The sequence below is a fragment of the Schistocerca cancellata genome, chromosome 6, assembly GCF_023864275.1.
Source record: "Schistocerca cancellata isolate TAMUIC-IGC-003103 chromosome 6, iqSchCanc2.1, whole genome shotgun sequence".
Classification (NCBI taxonomy): Eukaryota; Metazoa; Arthropoda; class Insecta; order Orthoptera; family Acrididae; genus Schistocerca; species Schistocerca cancellata.
The window spans coordinates 409,340,351-409,364,693 of NC_064631.1; the positions used below are offsets into that span (position 1 = coordinate 409,340,351).

The following is a 24,343-nucleotide window of genomic DNA, read 5'->3' on the forward strand; positions in this document are numbered from 1 at the left end:
AAAAAACTGGGTTTTTGCATTACTTACAGCTTTATGTGTCAGTTTCATGGAGACGTGCCCATTATTTCATATTTGAGATATTTGCAATTGAGGAAGACATTGCATGCAATTCGAAAACGTTTGCACTGAAAAATAGGGTCTCTATGATTTTGCGCTTGGTGCATATTACAAAATATGTTGATGCTTATTAGCTTTAGCTAACATAATTAATTTTTTTTAGACTTGGGTGGAGGTTTCTTTGTGTCACCAACTTCGAAAAAATTGATATGATGTAGCACACTCATTTGTGATCGCATGTGCCAGCTATTAAGCCAGAATGAAATATCCACAACATTCCTCATTTCATAAACTGTTGGATATGTCGACATGAGATTTTGGCAAATGATAGCACACTAAGAGGAGGGTATTTTGCCACATGACTATTATACAAAATTTCATTATCTACTGTGGTATTCCACTAACTACAGGGACAACAACAAAGTCTTCATTGATGTGCTGAGATCGCGACACTTACTAGTTACTACTGTTAAAGTTGTTACCATTTGACAGTTCAAGTGACACTAGCGCCCCTAGTGGCGAGAAAGCTCGCCTTCCTCTGACGGCAGATGCGACGTGAAAATAATGTTTGTTTTTAATTCGTTTTGTACGTAATTTACAAAATAGTTAGTATATTTTTGTGTCACACGTGTTAGGAGAACAGCGAGACACATAATTGATCGTGAAATATAAGTAAACAGAGCACGAACTATTGAATGAAGTGACATAAGCTGCAACATATTCTTGAAGAAATAATTAAGAAGTAGCATACAATCGCACTTATTCCACTGAAACTAAGAGAATATATCCCACATATGAAATATATAGATGATCTTCTTTGTGTAAAAATGAAGCGACACAGCACTTTTCATTACGTTCTGCTTTGCAGGAAGCCTGCTTCCAAAAATAAAATTTCCATCTTATTCTTTGTGGTATCAGCTTATCTGAATAAAAAGCATGACTGTTTTAAAACTTTATTATATCCCATTGCTACATTTAACGAAAATAAAATTAAATGGATGAGTCAGTCCTAACACTTTAGCAAGCCAAATGAGCCAGCTTCATCCCTTTTTTATTTATTCTCTTGCTCCTACAGACTAACTCTTGATTACTGAATTTAATAATGTATAAGAGCTTCACTTTCACAAACAGTCTTATTAACAGCATGGTTTCAGCACAGCACCCAGGAGGAAAATTGGGGATGTCCATCAACATGTTCACAAAGAAAGCACCACAATTACTTATGTGAGCATATTCATCAAAAGTAGGAGTCATCTTAGTCTCACAATGAGTTAAAACTTCTTTGACATCTGTACAAATAAATAGGCTTCCAAAGTTGCCTTCATAGCTCTTAAAATGACAATAAACTTTGTCATTTGCGTCAAAGTCTTGGCTGCCATCTGCAAGTACTGTCCTACATTTATGTCATGAATTGTAAGCAGTTTCTTTAATACATAACCAAACACGTATTTCATGCTGTTTGCCTCTCCGAGGTCTGTTTGGACTTCCACATTTGGTAGTCTGATCACTGAAGTGTCACTGATGTCCACCAGTGGTGAAACAAGTAATTTGGGCACTGCTTTCATATCCACTATTGTCTGACCCCAGTTGATCCCCTTACAATTGGAGGTAGCTACACCATTTGTGTTCATTAATTTGCTTAAAGCACAATTACTGAATGCAGCACAAAACTGCCGTGGTGATGGGTTGCTACAAAAATCACCTTTATGCCTTATCAATGAGAAAAAGTTTTCCAGTGGATCTTGATTAATTTTGTGTGTTAATAAATAGAACTTGGTTCCATCCACAACATCATCAACAAACATGTTCAAAGCACTTATGTTACCCAGAAGTCCTTTAACATACTTAATCCTAGATGAAAAATCTTTCCCATCAACATCTACAAATTTCCATGACTGTATTCGTGGCTTCAGTGTCTTTAATATTTCCAAATGTCTTGAGACACTTGTAATGCAGTTCCTTAAGGATACAGGCCCTTTAACACTATATGCATTAAATATGTCAAAAATATCGTTTACTTTTTGGCAAAAATCTGCAGTAGCAGTAGCAGATGATGATATGGTGCTACAAGTAACAAGTGTCTCAATGCCAGCTGCTACTGTATGACTCAGCACACGAACTGCAGTGCTTACCTTCATTTTTGAAAATGATGGCAGTTGGACAGCTTCTTTTAGTGAGCTTGGGGGCCAACTTTTACTTCCTTTCACAATCACTTGAGTACAACTGACAAATGTCCTTCCATGAAGCAGTGCCAATCCCACCTTCATCTGTTGTGTGGATAATGTTATACCTGAATAAATTACTACGAATGCTTTTTATCAAGTGTAGGGTGTCATAAAAAAATGTAGATCTTACTCCCTTCGTGTACTAAGCATGGATTAACTGGTGTGATACCCAGTCTGTGCCTCCAGTCCACAAAATTTGAGCCTTGGTCAGTCACACATGTTTTTACAACCAAACCAATCTCTGTGAGTTTTTTGACAATTTCAACAAATATGCGCATCAGATGGGTGGCTCCTACTGGTCCTTGGGAGCAGTAATATACTAATGGCTGTTTAAAATTTGAGAAGATGCCTTTAATCATTATAACTAATGCAATATTGGCAACCACACATGTACATATGAAACCCATGTCTTCAAATCAAATAACACGATCCCTAGAGTTGTCATATATCAAATTTTCCATTAGTGACATCTCATCCATAGACAAATTAACAATTATATCAGTTTCTGGTAACTGCTGCACTTTCTGCTTTAAAAGATGAAATATGTTATTATTTATCCCACAATTTAATTGTATATCTTCCACATACCTTTGTAAGGTGCGTACTGATGGAAGGCTAAAACAGTGTGATAAAAACTGTATGCCTGAGTACTATAATACAATACAACAAATTAAGTGCAAATAATTTAGTTTCATCTTTCCATCTCGCACCACGTTTTACATTCAATGGTACACTGATCTGGCTTATCAATAAATCGAGAGCATCTTTTTTCAAGTACTTGGAACCAATACTTTTTAAAATGAGCTTGTCCTTTCATACTTGTGTCCTGTTATGTTGTGGTTGCAGTTTATTCTTACGATGGGCACTTTCCTTGTCACATAGTAATTTTGTACGAAGTCTAATGATTTGCACGTTTTTACATTTCACACGATTTTCCAATATGCGAATAACTTCAGGGAATCTAAGCATTTCATCTTCAAAAGATGTCTGTGTTGCAGATTCCATTGTTAGTGATTTTATATGTGTCTCTCGTGTAGTAACACTTGTGGTAGCTGTTTCTTCTGTGTCAGGAGCCAGTTTTATTGTTTTTGCAGTAACGCTTTCACGTTTGTATAGCAATTTTCTCTTCATCGTCCCTAGTTGTGGCTTATTCGGCACATCAAATAACGAACTGCATTCCATACTAATGTCTTCTTTTCCACGCTCATGAATTGATTTGACTCGAAATGTAACGCACAAAACTTCACGTTATTGTGCAAATAAAGGACATCTTTTTGCAGCAGGTCCTGTCTTCTACTATTTATTAACCATTTCCTGTTCCTAAATAACAAAAACAAATTCAGTAATTCAATACAGTTTAGAAAAAAATCGTAAATAAAGAGCGCTCTAATGTGATGTTTCATACCTCTCAGGGTCCTTAAGAAACCTGAAGAATGACAAATGTCGTGTCTTCTTCCTATTATTACTGCAATTTATTGCACTACATACGCTGCCTTTCATAAAAACAATCTTAAAAATGAATATAAACGATACTGTTTACATTTACTGAATACCGTATTCAGCAGTGTAGCTTCTCCACCGCTTGGGGCGCTGTGTATAACAAAAATCAGCGAGAGTGTCGGTGACTGTATATATTAGACTGTGGATTTATTGTGAGACTCAGCATAACAGTAATGAATCAGGAGTAGATTCCCTCAAATACATTCTTCGTTTTATTGCTGAGTTCATGACTTGAATCTCTTACACTTCTTTCTGTTTGTATCATCTGCAACTGTTCCAAGGCTAGATTGCTTAAGGCATTCCTGAGTTACAACTAACCAGATGCACGCGTTGGTGCAGCAGTTACTGAAAATCAATCAGCTGATCAGTACTGTTACTTATATTTTTATTGATCTGACATATTAATCTACATATTTCTTGTGCAACTCCTGTTAAACAGCAAATACACTCCTGGAAATTGAAATAAGAACACCGTGAATTCATTGTCCCAGGAAGGGGAAACTTTATTGACACATTCCTGGGGTCAGATACATCACATGATCACACTGACAGAACCACAGGCACATAGACACAGGCAACAGAGCATGCACAATGTCGGCACTAGTACAGTGTATATCCACCTTTCGCAGCAATGCAGGCTGCTATTCTCCCATGGAGACGATCGTAGAGATGCTGGATGTAGTCCTGTGGAACGGCTTGCCATGCCATTTCCACCTGGCGCCTCAGTTGGACCAGCGTTCGTGCTGGACGTGCAGACCGCGTGAGACGACGCTTCATCCAGTCCCAAACATGCTCAATGGGGAACAGATCCGGAGATCTTGCTGGCCAGGGTAGTTGACTTACACCTTCTAGAGCACGTTGGGTGGCACGGGATACATGCGGACGTGCATTGTCCTGTTGGAACAGCAAGTTCCCTTGCCGGTCTAGGAATGGTAGAACGATGGGTTCGATGACGGTTTGGATGTACCGTGCACTATTCAGTGTCCCCTCGACGATCACCAGTGGTGTACGGCCAGTGTAGGAGATCGCTCCCCACTCCATGATGCCGGGTGTTGGCCCTGTGTGCCTCGGTCGTATGCAGTCCTGATTGTGGCGCTCACCTGCACGGCGCCAAACACGCATACGACCATCATTGGCACCAAGGCAGAAGCGACTCTCATCGCTGAAGACGACACGTCTCCATTCGTCCCTCCATTCACACCTGTCGCGACACCACTGGAGGCGGGCTGCACGATGTTGGGGCGTGAGCGGAAGACGGCCTAACGGTGTGCGGGACCGTAGCCCAGCTTCATGGAGACGGTTGCAAATGATCCTCGCCGATACCCCAGGAGCAACAGTGTCCCTAATTTGCTGGGAAGTGGCGGTGCGGTCCCCTACGGCACTGCGTAGGATCCTATGGTCTTGGCGTGCATCCGTGCGTCGCTGCGGTCCGGTCCCAGGTCGACGGGCACGTGCACCTTCCGCCGACCACTGGCGACAACATCGATGTACTGTGGAGACCTCACGCCCCACGTGTTGAGCAATTCGGCGGTACGTCCACCCGACCTCCCGCATGCCCACTATACGCCCTCGCTCAAAGTCCGTCAACTGCACATACGGTTCACATCCACGCTGTCGCGGCATGCTACCAGTGTTAAAGACTGCGATGGAGCTCCGTATGCCACGGCAAACTGGCTGACACTGACGGCGGCGGTGCACAAATGCTGCGCAGCTAGCGCCATTTGACGGCCAACTCCGCGGTTCCTGGTGTGTCCGCTGTGCCGTGCGTGTGATCATTGCTTGTACAGCCCTCTCGCAGTGTCCGGAGCAAGTATGGTGGGTCTGACACACCGGTGTCAATGTGTTCTTTTTTCCATTTCCAGGAGTGTATATAAGGTTTTCTTCCATGATTCAAACATGAAAAAATTTAATTCATGTTTGTGTAATGATTAAAGCAATAATATTTGCTGATAATTACTTTAATGTTGCTGAAGAATGAGGCATAATACAGTCACTCACATTGACAGCGAAAATTCGTTACAGAACTATGACTTTTTACATATTCTGTGATAAGAAAAACAGCATATCTGATTATTAATAATCACAGTTTCTTAGATTCCAGTATAATAAATGTTCAATATTGGAACTTTGATAGAAAGTTAAGAATAATAAAACAAGATATTTTAGTTATGGAAACCCGTTTGCCTCCAAGCAGGAAGTTTTTTATTCACTATTTGGTAATATTTACTAGAGATTTAGTTCTTTTGACCCCTTTCAACATGTTCTGACAGAGGTCAAAAGAACTTAAGCAAGAAATTAACACAAATAATTTGTGATGTTACAATGGAGTAGATAGAATTTACTAAAACTGAATATTTAGATCCTCCCTCCTGTTGAGTTTCAAGTATTTTATTCACATACTTGACACACAGTGATATAATTTTGACATATTTGTGTCAATATAGGCATATTTTTATAAAATATGTGAAACATAGAACTAGATTACAATATTTTAATTGCTAATTAATGTTCAATGAACTCTGATTTATCTTAAATGAAATACTGAGTAACGAAATAACCATTCATGCTATCAGGTTTTCATAACAGTGTGTGACAGGAGGAATATGAAGAAGAAAATGTCGCAGTATATTATGCTGAAATGTAACTCATATTAGAGTGCCATCCACTGTTATAAAGCAGAGCTGACCAATTCAATAGGGCTTATTTGGAAAATGAAATCTATGTAAGAAAGGTAAACATGAAAGTGGAAAATATGAATACAAGTACAAATGTCCTGGCTATAAATAAATATTGAAAACTCTAAAACCAACAATTTCTAGAGCATTACAGTAGTACCAACTTTATTTTATTGAAAATGGACATTTTGAGAAATGTGACTGCAATATTATGAGGTTTATAACTGAAATGGCAACCAACCACATGTACGGTTTAAAAAGATTTATCTGAATCAAACCACAATCTGTTTCGGATTTCATACAAATCCATTTTCAGATGTTGTCACAGATTTTGTTGTTTTATTGCTGGGGCCTTGTTCTGTGTTTGTTATTAGTTTGCTGCACTAAGAAAGACAGGAATTTTTTTATTCGCTATTTGGTAATATCTACTACAGAAGTCGTTCTTTTGACTCCCATCAACATGTTCTGATAGAGGTCAAAAGGATTTAAGCAAGAAAGCAAGGAATCCTGTAACAACCATCTGAAAGATGGATATGTAAGAAAAACAAAAGCAGTCATGGTTTAATTCAAATGAATCTTTTTAAACCATACTTGTGGTTGGTTGCTGTTTGAATTATAAACCTCAAAGCACCAACATTATACTGATAAAGAAAGGAAAGTACCAACCTTATACTGATAAAGAAAGGTAGAATAATGGAATTCATGCATAACAGCACATTTAGAATCAATATCACTACATTTCATTAGTTATGTGTTCTTCAGGAAATCAACCTTAAATTACAGAAACAATTTAAGGAAAAATAGATTGCTATTCACCACAAAGATGCCACATTACACTGCAGATAGGCACAATTAAAAGACACTTACACATTAGTTTTCGGTCACAGCCTTCATCTGTAAAGGCAGAGAAACACACACACATTCATTCACACAAGCAAGCATACCTCACACACACATGACCGCCATCTCCAGCAGCTTGAACCAGCTCCACAGTCATGCCTGCATGAGCTGTGCTTGCTTGTGTGAATGTAAGAGAGAGAGAGACCGGGGGGGGGGGGGGGGGGGGGTGTATGTATGCGAGCTATCTTTCTTTTTCTGATGAAGGCTGTAGCCAAAAGCTAATGAGTAAGTTTCTTTAAATTGTGCCTCTCTGCATCTTAATATGTCATCTTTATGGTAATTAGCAATCTATCTTTTCTGTGTATTGTTGATATTCCAACCTGGAATTTCCACTGTTTGATTTTATACCACAGAAAAATGAAATGTGTAACATTGACTTTCATATTAAATTAATACAAGTATTTACAGTACATTTATGCAAAAGATTTTTGGTTTTTAGTGAGAAACAACTTAACTTTCTTAAGTAAATCAATTTTCTTAATTACTTTTTTCCCAACTCGTGAACCTACTAAAAAAATTTCTTTGTTTACTATGTACATACAGCTATAAAACACAACTTGTGAAAACTACTGCATTATCTTCATGTGGGCAAAAGATACTTAACTTTGGACTCTAAGCATTTCACACTTTTGTACAAGAGAGAGAGAGAGAGAGAGAGAGAGAGAGAGAGAGAGAGAGAGAGAAACTAAGGTGAAAGGAAATAATCCATGAAACCCTCCACATATTACTTCAGTGCTGTTCTGCCATTTGCTTTCTATCTTTCTGAGACAAATACATGATAATATTATGCCCATAACTGTGGTACATGAAGACTAAGAACAGTTTAAACTACTGATAATGTAAATTTTGAAAGTTGCTCTGGACACCACAGTGCTTTATTTGGCATGGTCCTGTTGGTGGTGTCATGCCCATGCCTTCCTCTGCCATCTGAACAGACTTACCAGCCAGCTACAGATGGGAATATAGTTTAACAATGCCGTTTGACAATGCAATTCACAAGTAATTGCCACAGATAAAAGAAAAAGTTACAGACAGGAAAAAAACCTCAGGCTGACTTAACCCAAAACCTACGTGTTTGTAGTATAGCACTTGTTTACTGAAACACATATCTTTAAAAAAATTTCTTTTTCTGCAGTGAACTTAAACAAGTAAGAATGTAAGGTCCTATTGCAAAATTTCTTTCATGAAACATAAATGGTTTCACCTCTGTAGACCAATATTAAGCACATACAAATAATTGGCTTCCCCACCAGGGCATGCATGGCTGGGGGTTGGTAATTCCTGTATTCTGTTCAATTCTACTGATGAAGTCTACCATTTGGATGCATTTGATAACGACTTAAAAAGCTGAAATTAGTAGTGCTCACCAGAACGTATGTTTAAATAGAGCTTACATTCTTACATCTAACTCTGGTCAATACTTACATTTGGAAGGCAAAATTTTTAGTGCTGCTATACTGGTACACATTTAAACTATCCTAGCTTTCAGAACTATTACTTTCTTGGGGAGGAATGTCAGATAGGTTGGGGAATGTAACAGAAGAGCCCAGGATGGGAAGGATGAATCTGTTGTGAGGATTTACAGAGACAAAGATGATGGAAGCGGTGCAAGGGAGACTCAAGTGAATATTTACTTTGAAAAAATTACTGTACTTCAATTTTTTTGAAAACATTGTGTTATTTTGTAAACCAATAGGCATGAAACTGGTGCACAGATACCTTCTAGGGAAAAGAGCACCACATTATGCTTAAAATCTTTCTTTGACAGATTATTCAATAGCAAATGTGCCTCATGCCACCCTCAATGCAGTGTTAAAGAAAAATATCAAATACACCCCATGAGTTTAAGAAAATCAGACACACAATGGTGGTTTCAAACTGTCTAGACTACTCTCTTCCCTAATCAATCTTTTCCCCAATAAAAAATAACTTTAATTAAAAAAATTAAGACTAAACATTATGGTGTAACAGCAATATAATAATTTGTTCACACATGTAGATAACACAAGAGGCAGTCAGTAATCAACTGCTACAAAACTGATGGAAGTAACTAGTGCACGTAATGATAATAGAAAGTTTTAGTTCTGACAGGGTAATTTTCCCTGGGGTTTAAAGGAATGCAATAAGAGAGACAGTTTTCAATTACGTTTGTAATTTATGAATGTTTTAAGTGTGTCTTGCATGCTTCAGAAGTGATTCAATGTTCAGTTAAAATCTTAAAAAATGAGGACAGGCAACCAGTAGTTGGGAAGAAAAAGGGGGGAGGGTTTATCTGCAGTGCACAGATACTCCCAACAGCTTAGGAGGCATTACTAGCATTCAAACTGAAATCTTACTTTAATAGTGCTAAATATAATGACCTAGTAAAACCAAGCAGTGTAACAGAAGCTGAAACCATTATACAGAGGAACTGTGGAATTTCCAGATATATTTTAAGTCCAAGAACTTATTTAAGGAATAACTTGCATACCTTATAAAATCATCTATGTTAAAAGGGTGTCACATTAACAGAACAAGATATGACACCATAAAGTGCTGAAGAAAAATAAAATCTGTATAAAAGGAAACAGCACAGGGTGATAAAAAGGATTATGTAAATTAACTTACAACATTTAATTTCTTTCTTTTTTAGCTCCTGTAATTTTTAATAGTAGTCATAATGTGGAATTCATAATTATGTAACATCTGATGTTAATTAGACATGCCCCTGCATTTGCTGACTGTATATCCGCTATAATAGGATTCTTATATTAACAGAAAAAAGTATTCACTCTCACATGAATCAATATACTTTATTCAAGAACACCATTCTAAATAAATTCAGCCAGTACCCAAAAAGATACAAAATTAAAGCTCTTAAAGAATATAAAAATTCTCAGAGCCATATCACAGACAAGACCATAGTTTAAAAGGAATAAAACAGATTAGAGTTCAAGCTTTACCACAGAACTGAATAACTGCATACTTCCCTGTTATCAGCCAATCACCATTTTTTGCTGCTGTGTCTTCTGCCTGTCCAGGTTTCAAACCACATATTGTATCTGCTTTTATAGTGCGTAATGTTATAATGTTTGTAGGATTGAAGCCTTGAAGTGCATTGCAAAATGTCTCTGTTGGAGGCCAGTTAATATCTCCAACAAGTTTACGGTAGTTAAGATCTCCTTTAAAAATAACTAGCTGAGCTTGTGATAGTTGTGCATACAGTTCTGGTCGTATTTCTTGCATCTTATTGTAACTATAGGGTAAAGTCCAGAAATCTTTAACTTCTATTACCCACTTCCCACTATCCAAATATTTCTTCCATCTTGACGCTAAATCAGATACATTTTTTGAATCATGAAGGATCAAGGTTTTTATAACCCAGTGAAAGTCATTCACCACTGTATCTGAAACATACCATGGCATAGCCTTCACATAAAAGCGTACTTTGCTAGCGAGTGATGCAGTGATCAGGTAATCTGCAAGGCAGAAATCTGTGAACAGCTCATAAGCTGCATTATCCAGTACAATGTCTGAAACAAAATTAAAGTTCATGAGAAAAACATAAAAAGACTCCTAACAAATCCTTATCACATCCAATATAACACCAGTAATAAAATTTACTACTGAGACAAGTCACGTTGTAGTATCAATAGAGGTCTGTAACTCGTACATATTCTGTAGCCTTTGAAACAACTGACAAACAATACATAATAATAGGGATTCTGTTTTTATTTTTAATAAGCAAAAAAAAAAAAATTAAATTCATATAATTGCATTTTAATGCTTCTAGTAGCTTTAAAGTAAGGAATTCAAGAGGTTGGTATGCCATTAGTTTATACTAAAAAGGAAAGAAAAAAGGAAACATACATTCAAATAGGATGGCTTTTGTGGTAAGTTCCATATAATGTACATGCTAGATCTAAAAGAAACTTATTCTGCAGCTTCAAATGGACAACAACAACAACAACAGCCTGATGTCTTAAGAAGGCTTGTGTAGTGTACTCTCACGTAACAAATAGGGGCGTTGTCCGTGAAACACAAAAATCCGGGTTCTTGCCCCTACCCAGCACATATTTTGAATTTGATGAACAAGTTCATAGCTAACGTTCATTTCTTCAATTCCTTCTAGTAATTATGGTAGTTTTTGTATCTCACTGACATCAGTCATTACAAAGCAGTTAAGATGGCAGATATGTAATTATACCTAAAAACAAAGATGATGTGACTTACCAAATGAAAGTGCTGGCAGGTCGACAGACACACAAACGAACACAAACATACACACAAAATCCAAGCTTTCGCAACAAACTGTTGCCTCATCAGGAAAGAGGGAAGGAGAGGGAAAGACGAAAGGATGTGGGTTTTAAGGGACGGGTCTTTAAATATGTCTGCTTGTGTCTGTATATGTGTGGATGGATATGTGTGTGTGTGCGAGTGTATACCCGTCCTTTTTTCCCCCTAAGGTAAGTCTTTCCGCTCCCGGGACTGGAATGACTCCTTACCCTCTCCCTTAAAACCCACATCCTTTCGTCTTTCCCTCTCCTTCCCTCTTTCCTGATGAGGCAACAGTTTGTTGCGAAAGCTTGGATTTTGTGTGTATGTTTGTGTTCGTTTGTGTGTCTGTCGACCTGCCAGCACTTTCATTTGGTAAGTCACATCATCTTTGTTTTTAGGTATATTTTTCCTTCGTGGAATGTTTCCTTCTATTATAACCAGATATGTAATTAGTATGATAAAGAATAGCAGAACATAACATATTTGAGTGGAACAGTTTCCTTTAGTTAGCTATTAAAAAGTAAATGTCGAAAATAAATTGCCAGTAAAACCAAAGTGACACAACCATGTACACTGCTCAACATGACAAGCTCAAAAGCTAAAATTTCACACATTCACCTACTGACAACATAATAAAGGCAAACCTTTTGTCTAACTTCCCAGCAACAATGGTCTAGATCAAATCTCTTCATGCAGAAACTTCTTGCTTGTCCAGATTACTCCAGTTATTTGATGCCCATTTTATTTTCTCATCAGACACATTAAACAGTAATTTACATCACTGTTTATCCTTTTCTTATTTCCTTTTCATTCTATTTTATGTTATGAGTATTTTTTATCCTTTCTTTGTTACCACACCCTTCTACTCATTACAGTTGTATCAGTATGTCTACGCCTATAAGCATTATTCCACAAGCCACTTCACAGTGTGCAGCAGAGGGTAATTCAGGTGCCACCATCATTTCCCTACATTCCTGTTCTATTCATGGAGAAAGAATGACAGTAAGCAAGCTTCTATACGAGATGCAATTTCTCTCATTTTCAACGCCACAGACACTTCACAAGATAATGTGGGAGGAAGTAGTAAATTGCTTGTCTTTTCTTAGTTCAAATGCTCTTAAAGAGTTTTAGCATTAAACCTCTCAGTGATGGACAACACTACTGTTGTAGATACTGCTGCTCTCCAAATTTAAACAGCAAATATCTCAATGATGCAAAACACCTCTGTTGTAGCTGCTGGTTCTAGAGTTTTCTGAGAATCTCTATGACCCTCTATGTTTACTAAATGAACTCATTAGTCATTCCTAAATACTGTGCTTTTCTTTGAATCTTCTCTTATCTCCTCTTAATCCTATCTGGTAAGGGGTCACAGACCCTATCTGATGATAATTACTCAAAATGCATCCTAAATAAAGAATTCAGCGATCAAGATATTTCCAAGGAATTACCACATGCCAAGTCCGAATGGTGGTGATTACCCAAAACACACCATAAGTAATTTACTGATCAAGGCGTTTGCAAGGAATTATCATGTGCCAGGTCTGAGTGGTCACACACCAAAAATGGATGACTTCATCAGTCAAATGGAAGAACTTTTGCCTAGTCAGGCAGTTGAAAAGGTGAAACTGTGGTTTTTAACAAGAAGGAAAGCTATCCATGCTTTTATGAAAGTTCATTTTAAATTTTGCCTTTTGTTTTAATTTTGGCAACAGTTATCTGCTGATGATTACTCAAAATGCATCATAAATAAAATTTTTAGCAATTAAGATGTTTCCAAGGAATTACTATGCGCCTAGTCTGAATGGTCGCAACCCTTAAAAATGAATGACTTCATTGGTCAAATGGAAGAAACTGTGCTTAATCAGATTGTTGATAAGGAGAAAATATGTTTTTTTAACGAGAAGGGAAGCTATGCACACTTTTAAATTTTGTCTGTTGTGTTAATTTTGGCCACACTTACGTGATAATGATTACTCAAAATGCATAATAAATAAAGTATTTGGCAATCAAGACATTTCCAAGGAATTACTACATGCCAACTCCCTAGAGGACCACAGACACAGTTCACTGTACTTCAGAACTGCCAAATGTGATTAACTGCAAGAATTCCACTACTGAGCAACATTTACATGCAGTGGGGATGGTTCAAAAATCGGGTACAAAATCAGAAAAATCAGTGGGTGGCCATAAGTGCATCTCTGCTTCCTCATCATCAATTGTTTCATGAACATCACCAACCATTCCTATCCTATACTGTTACTGGTGACGAGAAATGGTGTCTTTATGCTAATACAAGGAAAATTAAGAAACAGCTGAGCCCAAACAAAAAAGTGATTCCCCATGCAAGGACCTGTGCACATCCACAAAAGGCTATGTTATACATCTGGTGGAACAGTGACAGTGTGGTGTACCATGAATTGCTTCTATCACTGCTAACGTTTAATGTAAGAACTGACACACCTTGCAGATACAGTCCAAGAAAAAGGACCAGGAAGACTGCACAAAGTGATGCTACTCCACAAACAATAATGACCGCCTGCATTCTGCTATACTGACAAAAAACACTATATATGCATGCATACCTAAGTAGACCCCCTCCCCCTCCCATGAACCATGGACCTTGCCGTTGGTGGGGAAGCTTGCATACCTCAGTGACACAGATAGCAGTACTGTAGGTGCAACAACCACAACAGAGGAGTCTCTGTTGAGAGGCCAGACAAACGTGTGGTTTCTGACGAGGGGCAGCAGCCTTTTCAGTAGTTGCAGGGGCAACAGTCTGGATGATTGACTGATCTGGCCTTGTAACACTAACCAAAATGGCCTTGCTGTGCTGGTACTGCGAACGGCTGAAAGCAAGGGGAAACTACAGGCACAAAATTTTCCTGAGGGCTTGCAGCTTTACTGTATGGTTAAATGACGATGGCGTCCCCTTGGGTAAAATACTCCGGAGGTAAAATAGTCTCCCATTTGGACCTCCAGTCAGGACTACTCAGGAGGACATCGTTATCAGGAGAAAGAAAACTGGCATTCTACGGATCGGAGCGTCGAATGTCAGATCCCTTAATCGGGCAGGTAGGTTAGAAACTTTAAAAAGGGAAACGGATAGGTTACAGTTAGATATAGTGGGAATTACTGAAGTTCGGTGGCAGGAGGAACAAGACTTCTGGTCAGGTGAATACAGGGTTATAAATACAAAATCAAATAGGGGTAATGCAGGAGTAGGTTTAATACTGAATAAAAAAAAATAGGGAGTGCGGGTAAGCCACTACAAACAGCATAGTGAATGCATTATTGTGGCCAAGATAGACACGAAGCCCATGCCTACCACAGTAGTACAAGTTTATATGCCAACTAGCTCCACATATGATGAAGAGATTGATGAAATGTATGATGAGATCAAAGAAATTATTCAGATAGTGAAGGGAGATGAAAATTTAATAGTCATGGGTGACTGGAATTCAATAGTAGGAAAAGGAAGAGAAGGAAATGTAGTAGGTGAATATGAAATGGGGGTAAGAAATGAAAGAGGAAGCCGCCTGGTAGAATTTTGCACAGAGCATAACTTAATCATAGCTAACACTTGGTTCAAGAATCATGAAAGAAGGTTGTACACATGGAAGAGGCCTGGAGATACTAAAAGGTATCAGACAGATTACATAATGGTAAAACAGAGATTTAGGAACCAGGTTTTAAATTGTAGGACATTTCCAGGGGCAGATGTGGACTCTGACCACAATCTATTGGTTATGAACTGTAGATTAAAACTGAAGACATTGCAAAAAGGTGGGAATTTAAGGAGATGGGACCTGGATAAACTGACTAAACCAGAGGTTGTACAGAGTTTCAGGGACAGCATAAGGGAACAATTGACAGGAATGGGGGAAAGAAATACAGTAGAAGAAGAAGAATGGGTAGCTCTGAGGGATGAAGTAGTGAAGGCAGCAGAGGATCAAGTAGGTAGAAAGACCTTGGTAACAGAAGAAATATTGAATTTAATTGATGAAAGGAGAAAATATAAAAATGCAGTAAATGAAGCAGGCAAAAGGGAATACAAATGTCTCAAAAATGAGATCGACAGGAAGAGCAAAATGGCCAAGCAGGCATGGCTAGAGGACAAATGTAAGGATGTAGAGGCATATCTCACTAGGGGTAACATAGATACAGCCTACAGGAAAATTAAAGAGACTTCTGGAGAAAGAAGAACCACTTGTATGAATATCATGAGCTCAGATGGAAACCCAGTTCTAAGCAAAGAAGAGAAAGCAGAAAGTTGGAAGGGCGATGTACTTGAGGACAATATTATGGAAATGGAAGAGGATGTAGATAAAGATGAAACAGGAGATATGACACTGCGTGAAGAATTTGACAGAGCACTTAAAGACCTAAGTCGAAACAAGGCCCCAGGAGTAGACAACATTCCATTAGAACTATTGATAGACTTGGGAGAGCCAGCCCTGACAAAACTCTACCATCTGTTGAGCAAGATGTATGAAACAGGCAAAATACCCTCAGACTTCAAGAAGAATATAATAATTCCAATCCCAAAGAAAGCAGGTGTTGACAGATGTGAAAATTACCGAACTATCAGTTTAATAAGCCACGGCTGCAAAATACTAACGTGAATTCTTTACAGATGAATGGAAAAACTGATAGAAGCCGACTTCGGGGAAGATCAATTTGGATTCTGTGGAAATGATGGAACACTAGAGGCAATACTGACCCTACGACTTACCTTAGAAGATAGATTAAGGAATAGGCAAACCTACATTTCTAGCATTTGTAGGCTTGGAGAAAGCTTTTGACAATGTTGACTGGAATACTCTCTTACAAATTCTGAGGGTGGCAGGGGTCAAACACAGGGAGCGAAAGGCTATTTACAATTTGTACAGAAACCAGATGGCAGTTATCAGAGTCGATGGGAGGCAGTGGTTGGGAAGGGAATGAGACAGGGTTGTAGCCTCTCCCTGATGTTATTCAATCTCCAATGTTGTTCAATCTGTATAATGAGCAAGCAGTAAAGGAAACAAAAGAAAAATTCGAAGTAGGAATTAAAATCCATGGAGAAGAAATAAAAACTTTGAGGTTTGCCGATGACATTGTAATTCTGTCAGAGACAGCAAAGGACCTGGAAGAGCAGTTGAATGGAATGGACAGTGTCTGGAAAGGAGGATATAAGATGAACATCAACAAAAGCAAAACGAGGATAATGGAATGGAGTCGAATTAAGTCGGGCGATGCTACGGGAATTAGATTAGGTAATGAGACACTTAAAGTAGTAAATGCGTTTTGCTATTTAGGAAGCAAAATAACTGATGATGGTCGAAGTAGAGAACATATAAAATGTAGACTGGCTATGGCAAGGAAAGCGTTCCTGAAGAGGAGAAATTTGTTGACATTGGGGATAGATTTAAGTGTCAGGAAACCTTCCTGAAAGTATTTGTATAGAGTGTAGCCATGTATGGAAGTGAAACGTGAATGATAAATAGTTGAGACAAGAAGAGAATAAAATCTTTCGAAATGTGGTGTTACAGAAGAATGCTGAAGATTAGATGGGTAGATCACATAACTAATGAGGAGGTATTGAATAGAATTGGGCAGAAGAGAAATTTGTGGCACAACTTGCTTAGAAGAAGGAATCGCTTGGTAGGACATATTATTAGGCATCAAGAGATCACCAATTTAGCATTGGAGGGCAGCGTGGGGGGAGAAATCGTACAGGGAAACCAAGAGATGAATACACTAAGCAGACTCAGAAGGATGTAGGTTGCAGTAGGTACTGGGAGATGAAGAATCTTGCACAGGATAGAGTAGCATGGAGAGCTGTATCAAACCAGTCTCAGGACTGAAGACCACAACAACAACAACCCAATTGGAGTAACACTGCTTTTCAAAACTATTAATTGTGTTACAACAAAAATTGGCAAAGTAGGCAATATGGATCAGCTGGAAGAAATACAGAGCCAAGAAAATATGGAAAATAGCATAATGTCAGAGCTGAACGTTGAAATTATAGACACGGCAGTCATCGAGATAGAAGTATATGTACATTCAACACCAATTGAAACAACTCAGCAAACACCTGCAATTGCAGATGTGTTTGTAATGCTATTCCAAAAATTAGAAGCTGTTATGAGTGCTACATTAATAATGCTGAATAATCAGACCAAATAATTAAAATGTTAGATCAGGTATCTACAGAACAATCACATCAAATTAAAAATAATTTTGAATGTTTAGTGAAAAGTTAGGACGCACAGGTGAAAGAGAATTTTGACCTATCACAAAAGAATAATCTGACCGGGTCAACATAAATTTCCAAAATACCTTCCTTAAAACGAGCATACATATGTATCCTAGACAGAACTAAAACAATTATTGGATGAAGTGGGCACATTACAGATGGTGCAAACTATAATGGAAAAATCAGTGCAACAGCTCATAACTCAGTTCCAGAATTCAGTTGTGGAGCAAGAGGGTAAGATAAAAAAAAAATTTTGATGGAAAATGTCAAGAACTTCCAAATTACATTTTGTCCTGCTTAGGGCTGCAAGAGATGCACATTAATGAATCAGTCAACACTGAAATGTGTGCTGCTCTTTACACAAAAATTGTATACACGACAGTGTGCTGTTTTGATTTATTCCTTGCAGTTGGTTTTGGCAGAAAACAGAAAAGTTGTGGCGAGAAGAGAAACCAACTGCAAGGAATAAATCAAAACAGCACACTGTCGTGTATACAATTTTTGTGTAAAGTTCAGTATGAGGAAAAAGAATAAATATGGGGGAAATGATTTGCCTAATGGTTTAAATGCCCTGCTATCATACTCAAGACTGACTCTGAGAAAGAAAATGAAACTGCTTATTTTCAGAGCACAGCATAGCATTTTCTTTATTGCAATTGGTTTTAACAGAAAACATGTACATTGATGTTCAAATAAAATATAACCTACATCCATCTGAATGTTTATTAGAGTATCATGTAAAAACATGAAGTAAATCAGTCCATCACTTGACAAGATTTTTGGTAACAATGTTACACAATGACTTGTCTTTTGATAAGATTTGCTTATGACATTGCTATACTCAATGAAAGTGAAGACAAATTATAGGACTTGTTCAATGGAATCAACAGTCTAAAGAGTACAGAATACAGATTGAGAGTAATCAAAAACAAATGTAATGATTGGTAGCAGAAATCATATTAGCAATAAACTTAACATCAAAATTAGTGGCCAAGATGTGAAGAAATTCTGCTATGTTGGAAGCAAAATAACATGTAATGGACACAGTAAGATGGATATACAAAGCAAACTAGGACAGGCAAGGAAAGCATTCCTGGCCAGAAGATGTCTATTAGTATCAAACACCAGCCCTCATTTAAGAAATAAATTTTTGAGAATGTATGTTTGGAGCACAACATTGTATGGAAGTGAATCATGATCATGGACTGTATTAAAACTGGAAAATCAGAGAATCTAAACATTTGAGATGTGGTGCTGCGGCAGGTTGGTGAAAATTACATCGACTGATGTAAAACATGAGGTTCTGCACAGAACTGGTGAAAAAAGGAATGCATGGAAAATGCTGTCAAATAGAAAGAGCAGGATGATAGGAAAAATGTCAAAACATCAGCAGATAAAGAAAAAAAAATTTTTTTGTTTCTCTCAATTTCATTTATGTATGTTCTCTCTCTCCTTGCCGACTCATGTTTTGACTAAAACACAAGTTGCTTCTCACTTTTTTACTACTGTGTCCAAACTAAACACAACATGGCTTTCATGATTTATAAAAGAACCCCTGTCAAAAGCAGGAAACCACAGAAAACATAACAGTAAGATGGCTATTACATGTCTTTAAAAGAAACAAAGAATCAGTACTCCATTTTGAATTAGAAGGGGACTGCTAAAAAGCGGACGTTAGTACCTGATAGTGAAAGAACTGAGGTAAGCTGTAAGACATTGGACAGTGAAAAACAAATACAGAGTAAAAATTCTAAAAACTACGAAGTCAGCTCTTTTTGTTCATTCATCTACCATCTTGTTCCTGTGGTCCTACTTTAATGAAGGATAATGAGATGATATTCTATCCTCCTCTACATTAATATTCTTTATTTACACATTAGTTTTGATGGGGTTGAAAGTAATATGGCACACTCAAAAAAAATCATTATTTTCAAAATTATTATATGATATGATTTGGATGACTGTTTATTTTGCTGTTATTCCTTTTAAAAATTTAAAAAATAACGATTCCAGATGAAAACTCACCTACAAGTTTATTCTGCTCATCAGCTTCAGATAAAACTTCCCATATTTTATCAGAATCATCTACTAAGATATCATCTTTGAAGTTTTCAGCATATGTAAGAGGATTTTCTGTTATGAGAATTTGAACACCTTTTGACAGAGATAAGTCGAAGCGGTTACCCCAGAGGTTCAGCTGTGGCAGAAAATAAGTTAATTAAAAATTACACAGTTAAAGGGCTCTCTAATGACAAAATACCAAAAACACACAAAAGAATGATTAACATTATCTAGTAATCTCAGTAACAAAAGTGAGTGGAAGGCCTGACGATTATAGAAAAATATGCATTGTAACAGGGACAACGCCAACTCAAAAAAATTGTCAGGAAAAGCCTCCAAATGAACAAGGAATGAACCAAGTATTTCATTATAATTAGTGATTTCAGTATTAATGCCTTAACTAAAAATAAAAGTAGGGGAGAACTAGAACACTCCACTTGAGCAACAGGTACATGTAACAGTCTAACTGACAATATCTCCATTGACAGAAGCAGGAGCAGATGTATCACCGCAAGTCAAATCCTCAATGGACTGTCAAATCACAATGGACAACTGCTCGCAGTAAAGAAAATCAACCTGTTGTAACAGCGCATGCCTCCATGGCCAACTTAAAGAGGTGGCCGCACATCGGCACACATGTTGCAGCAAGTGCTGCAACGTGTGCCCAACAGTGATATATAAACTGGCATGCCGGGGCCCATGGGCAGATAAACGTTTACCTGATAGTCATGTTAGACTGTGTGATTCCTGGTTAAGCATGTTTGTACTAAGTACTACTTCACTCAGTATCTCAGTATATCCCTGCATGTGGAGACGGAACAAAAGTTTGTTGGTTGGAATTCTGATAGTGTGTGTATTCTACACTGCATGTTTTGCTTCTCAGTTTACTATGGACAATATACAAGTGGAAGAAATTCTTCAATCTGTTGCTGAACACCAGTGAGCTCTCACCAATCAGCACCAGGCTTTCTCTGTGGCACTGAACAATTTGGCAGCATCTTTGAAGTGTCAGGGTTCATCTCTGTTGGCGTAACCCCACCATTTCCTCCATATAATGATTATGTGGAAGATTGGGACACACATGAAAACGTCTTTGGCAACATTTCCAAGCTTTTAGAGTTGCCAACCCCAATGTGTATAAGGCTTTCTTTCTGTCATGGATTTCTGCTCGAGTTTATCACCTCTTTTGAGGAAATAAGTCGGTTGCTCTATACTTGTTATTGCTGCTTGCGCAGAGTTCTTCCGTTATCAAAAGCAGCAGCATCAGCTGTACAAAGCTTGGGCAGTGGAATTTCATGGGCTTAGCTATCATTGCCAGTTTGTTGTCTGATACAGGAACTCATGAATATGCTCTATTATGTGAAAACCCCTCTCTCACAGAGATTTTGAACATTGCCCAGTCTTTTCAAGTATGTAGGGAAGCAGAAAATCAGATAGATGCCATTGCTTCTCCTCCTCAGCCGCTGTCAGTTAGCTCACCGGGGAGAAGATGACATCAGAGCCATGCAACTGTGGTCTCCACAATGCATGGGACAGTGCCATGCTAAACAGCAGTTAGTGTCACAACAGTGGCTGTGTGCTACTCTCCCTTCGCACCCTGATTATTATGCTCAACATGAATGGGCCATGTGCCCAAAGCCTTGGTCAACATGCAACCACCGAAAAAAAAAAAAAAAAAAAAAAAAGGGGAGCGGGGGGGGGGGGGCATATTGCATCTATGTTCAACTCTCAACCTCCTTCATCAGACATAAACACGGATGCGAACTGCTTCCCGAGTGATGGTGGACCCAAACTAAATCTATATTGAAGTATGTGTTATGGACAAAATGTTAAAAATGCAAGTGGACAAGAGTGTAGTGGTGACTTAATTAAATTCTCAAACCTGTGTGGACCTTGGATCACTGGCGTTGTCCCATCTCTTGTCAGTTGGTGAGTTACAACAAACAATAAATACTCCCATAGTGTGTAAAGCAGCTGTTCAGCCTTTGACCTTTCTAGTGGTTGATGATGCAACACTGAAAACTTGGGTTAGACGCCTTCAAAATTTTTGGCTTCCCTGTTTTTGACAAAGTTCACCTGGTATCAGTTCGGTACCAGCAACTGGACATGCTCTGCTTGGAATATTCCTCCCTGTTTTTGGAAGGTATGGAGTGTGCTACTTATTTTAAGGCTCACATCACAATGAAACCCGACCCCCCCCCTTTTCTCGCACCCATTTCCCAATAGCTTTACGAGAGCATATGGAATTAGAACTAGATACACTTATGTCTTTGTGTGTTATAATGCCTATCTCCTCTGGTGAATGGTCTACTCCGCTGGTGATTTTGCAAAACCTGGTGGCAACCTTTGTCTGTGAGGTGATTTTAAGAAGGGTGTAATTTCACAGTCTATTACTGATTCCTATCCCTCACCTCAACAGGATGAACTCCTAGCACAGTTTTCTAGGAGTCAACATTTTTTCAAAATTTTTTTGTCTGAGGCGTACTTGCAACTGCCTCTGAACATGATTCCAAACATGCCTCATAGTAAATACCTCCTTTGGGTTATACCAAGACCAGCACCTGCCATTTTCCAACAAGTTTTGGAAATTACAACTTCCATGACAGGGTGCATTAATTACCTGGATGGTATTGTTTGTGGTTTCCAGTTCCACAACAGAAGAACACTTGTGGAACCTCTGTGCCTCGTTCATTGTGCAGCAGGGAGCCAGTTTGAAATGTAACATGGAAAAAAAAAATCACTGTATTTTCAACAGTCTGTTGTCTATCTCAATTTCGAAGTCTCGCCTGCTAGCATCAAGCTTTTATGCCAGTATATCGATGCCATTACAGCCATGGTTTTTACCATTCTCGCAATCCAGGCAGTTAAGCCACGATCCCCATTCCCTGTGACACACAACATTCCACCGTGGTGTCACACATAGGCGACAGAGGTACAGTGGTGCTTAGCCATCCTCAGCTCAGAAAATCCAGGTTCACTAAACAACCCAGCAAACGAATGCTGAGCTCCCCGAGACACTTGGCATTCGGTAAGCCTGGGGAGCATGTGAGAATGCCATGAAATCAGTGAGCATTAACCCCCACCCCCTCCCACTGGTCAAGTCCATATCAATGGAGTCACAAGAAATCAGCAGCTGTTTATCTTTGACACTCATCCTCCATATCAGTGTGCAGCTCACTCTGAGTTTTCAGGTTTTTGTAGAGGTCTGTACTTCTAATCCAGGTAGGCTCAGATCATCACTCTGAGGTAATAAAACATTCAACTGTCATAACCAACAACGGTCACATAGGCATGCCCAAATCTTACGCCAACAAAGGACTATCAGCATGGGCCACTTTTCAGTTTAAGAATTTAAAGTTCATAAAAAACTCCAACCTTAGCAAATGGTGACTCACTTCCCAAAGTTCCTTGCCATTTATGCCACCAAAAAACACACACATAGCTTACAAAATGCTGTGGACACAGTGAGAATTAACCTCATTCTGATGTGGTATAGACATTTCACCTTCAGAAATGAAAATGTTTATTTCAGAAAATAGAAAAGCACCAGTACAAGAAAAATGAGTTCATGTCAGCATATTTTTCTATAAGGGTAAATACACATTTTACTGCTAAAAAATAGTCACACGCTATCTTCCTGTAATGGTTTGGATTTGCATTGCATTTAATGTGGGGACATTTAGTGTTTTTATGTTGAACTTCATTGATATTGGTGGTCTGAATCCAGAATAGTCAGTTATGTTCTTTTTTTTTTTTTTTTTTTTTTTTTTTTTTTTTTTTTTTTTTTTTTGTAATAGTGAAAATAAGCCTATATTATGGTGAGATGTCTGGAAGTACAGAAAGCGAACCACAACCTAAAAGGAAACGAGCAGTAAACAAGGCAACTTACAAACATAAAGGTATTCCTAATGCAAGGGTAAAAGGAGAAAGTTATTTTTCTTACTCTGGCAGGAAAGTAACTCAATTAACTAAGCTCAACATTCTCGTTTGGAAGAGCAAATTCTTAAACATGGCTGTGAAACAGCAACTGTGTAACTCAGAACAGATTGAAGACTTTGGTTGAGGTTACTTAAGTTGCGCGTAGAAGAGGAAAACAATGTCCAGACCAAGAGTTAGGCAAAGACAGAGATGGGCCTAATGAAGGCACTTTTAAAAGAAATCATTCTTACACTTGTAATTTAAAGGGTGGTAAAGTACTGAAGCACGTTTCACAGTATGTATTTATGAAAATCCATTGTATTTCATATGACATATTAGGGAGAATTTGCCAGTTATTACTTCAAAATACTACCCCTAAAGACATGAGGGGCCGCAGAAGAAGTAACAATGCGGTTCCTGGCAGCATTTTGTAATAAAACTGGTTATGTTGAGATAAATATGCTAACCAATCTTAGATCATATGAAACAAATGATTCCCAAGTTGTCGA

At 38.2% G+C, this 24,343-nt stretch overlaps 1 protein-coding gene across 1 annotated transcript in view; it reads right to left on the minus strand.

Annotated features, from left to right (window-relative positions):
• Positions 1 to 10,130: 10,130 nt before the first annotated feature.
• The window catches only part of LOC126191110 (damage-control phosphatase ARMT1-like), a 53,403-nt gene continuing 39,190 nt past the window's right edge, over positions 10,131 to 24,343 (minus strand). The window contains exons 5-6 of the mRNA XM_049931851.1: positions 19,881 to 20,052; positions 10,131 to 10,869 (exon numbers count right to left, since the gene is read on the minus strand). Of these exons, the coding sequence (XP_049787808.1) occupies positions 10,289 to 10,869; positions 19,881 to 20,052 (753 nt within the window). The 3' untranslated portion in view covers positions 10,131 to 10,288. The remainder of the gene's footprint in view (positions 10,870 to 19,880; positions 20,053 to 24,343) is intronic.